Source organism: Echinococcus granulosus (assembly GCF_000524195.1).
Source record: "Echinococcus granulosus chromosome Unknown EG_S00042, whole genome shotgun sequence".
NCBI lineage: Eukaryota > Metazoa > Platyhelminthes > Cestoda > Cyclophyllidea > Taeniidae > Echinococcus > Echinococcus granulosus.
Genome location: NW_020170422.1, coordinates 430042 through 437699, shown reverse-complemented (window position 1 = coordinate 437699; position 7658 = coordinate 430042). Strand labels below are relative to the sequence as shown.

The following is a 7658-nucleotide window of genomic DNA, read 5'->3' as shown; positions in this document are numbered from 1 at the left end:
TAGGAAGAAAATTGCATAGACCCAAATAAGAATGTGAATTGAATTCGCATTAACAATCGTATTCATCTTACATATCTGTGGTTTTAGGATCCACTGGGGTGAACTGTACTGATAATAGCACAAACTTTTCTTGGCTACCCCATAAAGTGCATCTATCTCATGTAACGTCTGGTTTCTTTGCCTCCAATCGAAACTCAAGTCATTAGTTGGTGAGATTTCAATCTAGAGCTATGGAAATTTTGTATGAAGGAGGAGAAGCAAACTCGATCTTAAAGAGCAACTATCCTGACTTGTACTGGTGGGTATTAAACCCTAGTGTGACGGAAGAAATTCATATACTGCAGATGGGAGACGATACGACGAGGCCTGACAGAGGGTCTGAAAATAACGCCTACGTTCGGCGACACTAGTCTTGAACCATCTGGAAGTTTGTTGCGGAACTGTTTACCGTACCTGCATGAATGTGTCAATGAAGTGAACCAGCGTGATACCTCCACTACTTCTCCACTAGCCGGGCAGAACCGAGGTAGACATACGACCGGGCAGCTTTGAAGTGAGACCAACGTGTCAGGGGGAATGGGCGTGATACTCAACCCCCACGAAACTGTGTTAAACTCCTTCTTTTGTTATACGACCCGGCTTTTGGGTCAGTGTTTCTACAACTACCGATGGGCATACGTGATGGCCATTACATCCCCCCGTCTCCCAGTGCCCTTACTGGCTTTGCGATTCAGAGTTGGCTTTATCGAATCAGTGCACTCGTTCATTTGACCACACATTTAAATGGTTCAAATTATTTGTCTAAATTTGACTGAACAGCTTTTTATCGTCATTTTGTAGGATTTCTCCAAAACTGTAAAGGAAGTGTTTATTTCAATGTCTGTTTTCGACTCGTAATAAAACCACAAGCCTCGAATTCGTCGTCCAATCGATTCAGTCAGCCTGACGTAATCTCGAATGTCCTCCTCTCGTTTACTCGGAATTCGAAAATTCCGAGGTTAAGAAGTAAACCCGATCCAAGGTCGAGAGGTCAGATGTGATTACATCTGATTCGCTGTCACGGAAACAATAAGTCACAAAGTGTAATAAAATTCCTGCTACTCAGTTGCTAACCTTTGACGGTGAGTCACTACACTAAGTACCTTGGCGCAAGGCGGTAGCAGTGGTCCTTGGGACAGTTAACCGATTGTATCGAAGACATCGATGATGAGGGTTTGGCAGCGGTTCGACGGAATTGAACCATTCTTGCTTATAATCGACCAGCCTGGAAGGATTTTTTCAATCGCTTAGAATACGTACTTTAATTTAGTAATATGGAGCCTCCACCAGTACCATCTGCTACTATTTGGTCATTTCGAAACGCTGGAGCTACACTTCTGACTTTTCGAATTCTTAATAGTCTATGAATGATATTCTCTTGACAAAGAGCACTTTTTCCTTGAGTCCTTAAAAATAGACAGAAGTTACTTACTCTAAGCCTTGGAATCCTGCGAGAAAGCCACACAAGTGACTACATAGTGGTAAACACTACCACTAAACTCGAACGTCAAAACGCAGCCACAAAAACCACTCAATCACTCACCTAAAAACGTCAACAACAAAGCGATTATGGCAATTCATCTGAATACGTATGAGAGACAATCTGAATGAAGTATCCCTCCCAATTCACTTAACTAGGAATAATCACTGCAGCCATTTCACAACTCCGGTAAGAAGAACACAGAGGGGTCAATGGTTTACAGAGTAGTAAAGTTCAAGTATTCTTATTATTATTTTACACATAAATAAAAACAATTCGTATTTTCCACCTGCACCTCCTCCTAATATTCTTGGCAAACGAAGTGGCGGGGGGATTAGGAACGGAGGGGGAGATACAAAGTAGTACAAAATACATACATACACACAGACAGACACAAATAGGTATGTGCAGTAGCTAAACATCGTAAAATGGGAAAACGGGGTGGGATATAACCTTCCTCTCCGCATCCCACCACCACGGTATTTCAAGCAGAGATGAATGTACAGATTACGCTTGAGTTTTTGTGTCAATAAGATCAGGAAGAGGGAGAGGCTTGTTGAGAGAGACTACGCACCTCCTTCATGCGTCGGAGGAAGAAGGCTTCCAGCACTTCCACGCAATGGAACTCTGTTGAAGTGGTATCGAAGACAAGGCGAGCGTTGGAGAAGAGACGGTTGCTGGCGAACGAGATATCTCCCAGAGACCGATAGACACCACGCTCGAAGGCTGCCCTGAAGCTGGCCAAATCTACAGGATGAATAAAATGCGGTTAGAGACTACGCGTGGATTTTTTTACCTGGAAACCAATTAAACCGAATTAACCGCAGCAGCTGGTGTCATACAACAAAAACAAAATATCTACGTCGTAATGAACCATTTTCCACCGGGACCCTGACAGCGAAATTGGGAATTTTTGTAAATCAAGTCATTGTTAAACTTACCTGTAGGTCCTTTCTTTTGTTGATCTGACTGCGGTAGCGGCTTCATGAAAGGCCAAGAGAGTTTGTGTGCCTATGGTGAAGAGATGAGATTTTAAGGGAAGCAAGTAACAGACAGTGCTCCTAAGTTATCAACGATGCTAGAGAACTGGTAGACTAAGCGATGCTTACGACCTCTGGGAAAACTATCGACAGGGCAAGTGAATAAACTGAGTTATTTCATAGCTAGTCACGAATAAGTAAGTGCAACTGAATGAAATTGTCGAAATAAAATTTCGCAACTTTTAACTACTTGAAAAAATCTACTAGTACAGGAGGAAAATTAGGTTTGACCAAGTTAGAAGACTACACTAGGGTATTGATATGCTCCATCCAACTTTGAACTTTTCGACCACCTTCTACCATCGCAAGCAAGGCTTCAAAAGCATCCGGGAGAAGTTGCTCATGATCAAAGTGACTCCTATTTCATAAAAAGCTTAAAAGCCCATAAAGGATTTGCAATAAGTAAGTTTAAAAAAGGCAGAGTGTGGTCGTTAAAGGAGCCACTGTAAGAACATAGAGACAAATTGGCTACATAACTAGTGTACAGTGGAGATAAAACTGACTTCTCAACACTTATAAGGGACTTGACTCATCAAATGTATCATTTTTGTACGACCGGAAATGAATGTTGGTTCACTACATGAACTAGTAGAATTACGCGCCCCATCAAAAAATGGAAAATCGGCGTATGTTAATACCTCCGAAGATGTTAAATTGTACATTCTTAGGGAGCAATAAGCTCTATGGGGTAAGTACTAGCTTTGTGCAGATCAAATTCCGCCGACTTAAGCGATTAACCGATGATGAAGCAAGGTCGATTACCAACCAGAAGGTAAGTGATTAAAGTCATCGAAAATAAGGCAGTTTTTGGTGAACAAACGAGGCAGTATCTCCATGACCAATAACACGGCAATATCAATATCAACTAAAAAACCCAAATGCAAACTGATCAGAACGAGGATATTACGTCAGGAGCCCAAAAAGTTGCGTTGAAAGTCACTTCAGTTTCAGCATTACTAGTAAATGCCATATTAAATAATAATGATAGACAAAATGTTGGCCTTACTAAACAAGTATTAAGTTTAGAGACGCAGAAAAAGGGGGTAACAAAGACTTGTGGTTAAAAAGATGAATCGCTAACGAAATCAATCAATAAATGTAGCTGACCTCTAAATCATCAAACAACTCCAGCACGGCCCCTTTGACCAGTTCCGTCAACGGCGCTTCATAGAGTGTCTTCTGTGTCTCTTCTGGCTCCTCTTTCTTCACCTTGTCATAACTATCACCGCCTTTAAAATCCTCATTTCCCTTCGAAACATTATCTGCCCTCTTCGTGCACATAGGACAGATGTATTCACCCTCGTGCTTAGACACTGCCTCCGCCTCCAAGCCCACGCATTCCGCATGATACCACTCATCGCATCGATCGCACGCGATGTAGACGCTGCAGAAATCGAACAGAAAAGCCTATTTATTTGAGACCGAAAGGTAATGCACATGGGATAGCTGCTCAGGAAAGCAATCCCTCCTTCACCCACCACACATACACATACCTACAACAGCGAAAAGCGCATAGAGGAGAAATAAAAATGTGGCGGGTAAAAAAGGGGAGGGAGGGGTTACCGAGTGGGGTCGTAAGGTGTGCGACAAAGGCAGTAGACCTCGTCCTTCGCCTTGTCCTCGGCCCGCTGGCACTCTGGACAGAGCCAGGAGTCACCCAAGGCCGCTGTAGAGGTGCCCGATTCCAAACCAACGCAGGTGAAGTGAAACCAGTCTTGGCAGAGATCGCAACCAATGTACGCCCTAGGCGCGATGCAAGCAGCAGCGTTTATAATACTTTTGAAAACAAAGATATATTGAGTCCCACTGGCTCTTACAGAACTTATGCTTCGATTGGAAATGCAAAAGATTGGGTGATATCTTTAAAGCCGATCGTTCATTTGATCAGGATCATAAAATAAAAAACAGTGGGACAGGAGTACTTATGGGACAGTAACTGCTACTGACGCAAACATCAGTAGCATAGGCTGTATCAAATAATCCAGACAGGCAAGCTGAAACCAATGGCGCACAAAAGCACGGGGAAACAGCGCTGCTAGCAGGGCAATTATGAGCCGGATAGGAGGGAAAACGTACTGAGAAGGATCGTAGGGTTTCCTGCAAAGGCAATAAATCCTCTTATCGTCAAAAGCATCGGTCTTCTCCACCTTGTAGGACCTTTTCGCTGCATCACCGTCGCCATTGTTAGAGCGCCGTCTCGAACGGGTTCCTGCCTTTTCTCTTTCTGCCTCCTCAAGAAGGTACCTTGGTGTGCGGATAGAAAGGCGTGGTCTTGACACTGCAGAGTTGGATAAAGTTGAAGGTGTTGACTTGGAAGCACCTCTGCCACACCTTCCTCGAGCCTTTCCACGACTACTCCTAGTAGTAGCTGTTGCTACCTTGGCAGCCGGAGAGAAGGAGGTTGTGAACTCTTCGCATCGCCGACGCTTTCCATTGGTGGGAGAGCCAATGTCTTTACTAGGACGGCCCCCACGGCGGATGCGGGGCTGAAGCGGAAAAAAGATATCAACAGATCTCCTACGATTTAATCCTCACGACAGTGGAGAAGAGCATTAACAATGCCACCTCCGGTGTTCTAGCTTTTCCAGCCCTTCCGTGCATTCATGATAAATTTACTCCCAGATCCCATGGCGTCATAAAAATTGTAACCGCCCCTAAAGGCTTCCATCTGCATCGATTGGTCGATTAAGCGTCGTAAGGAAGGCATTTCCTAAAGATAACTAAATATGCGGAAATTCACGACAAAAGGACCGCGGAAGTAATGTCGTCCTCTGAAAATCACCCAAACTTCGTTTTATGCAAAAAAAAAAGCTTCTAGTTACTACAATTAAATGCGCACTCCTCTACAATCTCTGTCACAAATCGTTCTCAATGCTGACCACATGCAGCACCACTCATGTCGCCCATGGACCCAATTTTCCGGCTTTTCTGTACTTCCACATTCGTATATTCTACAACTAGAAAGGAAATTCATCGGGAGTTGGCTAATTACGAAGACAGATAATTATTTGTAACGGAAACTCAATCGTAGGATGAAAAGTCATGGTTTTAAGACTAGGCTACACAATCGCAAACGAATAAAAACAGGAAATCTCAAGGGATCAGCCCAAAGACGCCTCCAATTACGAAGTATGCCAATAGGTACTAGTCCAAACATTCAATAGAGGAGGGTTAGTACCAATATCCAATTTCAGGATTATGGGAAACTTAGAAATATGGCAAACCCCTTCCCACTCACAGAGAGGGGCTTATTGACAGGTGAAGGCGTTGATTCAAAAGGTGCTTCCCTTCCCACAGATTGCGCCAATAAAAATAGATTTAAATCCTTAATCAGGAAAAGCATCTTTTTGGTACTGATGCCAAATCAGAAGACTCACGGTTGGTGCCTCCGTTTTAATATATGGAGGGGCTTCGTTCTTCAGTTCCCCCACCTTCCTCCTCTTTGCCTGCCTTGATGGCGAAGTCATGGCATAGTGCTCCTCGTCAGAGTCCGTTGCTGGCGCCGTAGGAGGTGTAGAAGGGTGTGTATGAAGTAGCTGTTGCCTTGCGATCCTCCGCTTACGTCCGGCTCTAGTGGTCCTGGTTTTACTGGTAGTGGCAGAAGTGGACTTCGATTCGCCCCGACCTGCAGATGCTGATAACCGCTCCGAGGTCTGTACTTTCAGCTTCAGTGGCGGTAGTGGCGGTGGGGGTGCTGGTGGTGTTGGCTCCGTTAAGGCCTCCCTCTGCGTTGCTTTTTTGGCTTGCAGGATTTCCTCCTACAAATAGGATAGAAAACACACACTGAAACACTTAACATAATCTGCAGACCATCGAATGAAATGGTCATCCAAAAAGAAAACAACGATTCTCAAGGTACTCCAAACGCGATGGTCCCTCCTATATACAAATTCATAACGAGTTTTTTTCTGTATTCATGATCGCCTTTAGTTCGCTCAACCGACTGCTGCGAGGAATTGGACTATGATACTCGCTTTAATGATACACTAAAGTAGTTTGGAACGGTAAGCTATTCAATATATTTAATGATTGCTACAGACCAGATTCAATTAAAGTTTGAAATAAACACACGTTCAATTTGTCCGACTAAGCCCGCCAAAATTAAGACTAAAAAGTCAGGTCAAGATGAAACTTAAGCCAGATCTTGAGGATCGCCTGAGGTGGGCTAGAGAAGGCCACCTAACTTACCTGAACCTGAAGCGCCATGTACTTAACACTCAGTCGCCGCCGATTGGCCAGTTCTTCCACCAACGAGGCCACCCTCGTATCTAGCGCTGCTTTCTCAGTGCGGAAGCGCCGATTCGCTGCAGATATGCGTGCTGCGTGTGAGGCCGCCAGACTGCGCGCCCGCGCCCGAGCCGCCTCGGAGTTAGGCGAGAGGGGTGCTGCAGTGGAACCACCGGTACGACGTGGTGTGGAGCAAGGGGCGGTGGCAGTGGCAGCAATACCGCTAGACTGTGTGAGCTGCACTGGTGGTGGCACGTGCTGGCCTGAGGTAGCCATCAAGGGTGTTCTGATGGCCTGTGGTCGATTGGAATTGATGATTAATGGACGGAACGCTGGCTGCGAAATCACTGGTGCTAAGGAAGAATGAACGAAGGGGTAAAATGGTAATATAACACTCCCTAAAGATTCAGCTACCAGAATCGCAGAGTTCCGCTCATGGCTGCATTAATGCCCACCAGTATTTCAGAGACAAAACTACCTCCAGACTTGCGTGTAATACCCCATCTCCCCTCGAACCTGTATTTTTAAAACAATTTCAAGAAAAACAGAATGATGATGTTTTTAATAGCATATTTAAACCTGTAGGCCTTAGTCCTCTGCGATTCGATTCTCATTAACTAAATTACTAATCTTCAACCTTCTATGCATTTACAATTATTTTACCTCCAAGTTCATCATGATAGGTGCCTTAGGCACTGCAAGAAATGGTATGAAATCTCACCGGCCGGAGTGACGGACGGTCTAGGCTGACTAACCACTATCGGTTTTGGTGTCTCCATGACAACAACAGACGGAGGTGGTGGTAGTGGTGGCGGAGGTGAAGGAGGTTTAGGTGAGGCTGGTTTGGAACGCCTCCAGGAGGAGGGACGAGC

General features: G+C 44.7%; 1 protein-coding gene across 1 annotated transcript; it reads right to left on the bottom strand. All coding sequences in view use genetic code 11, as the record gives it.

The window, feature by feature from the left end:
- Positions 1-2054: 2054 nt before the first annotated feature.
- Positions 2055-7565, bottom strand: EGR_05594 (Nucleosome-remodeling factor subunit; the record flags this gene model as incomplete). Its single annotated transcript, XM_024494843.1, has 8 exons — positions 2055-2266; positions 2461-2530; positions 3667-3943; positions 4123-4302; positions 4636-5045; positions 5937-6317; positions 6748-7139; positions 7508-7565. The coding sequence occupies 8 exons, from the start codon at positions 7563-7565 to the stop codon at positions 2055-2057; spliced, it is 1980 nt and encodes a 659-aa protein (XP_024350763.1).
- Between the last annotated feature and the right edge of the window lie 93 nt (positions 7566-7658).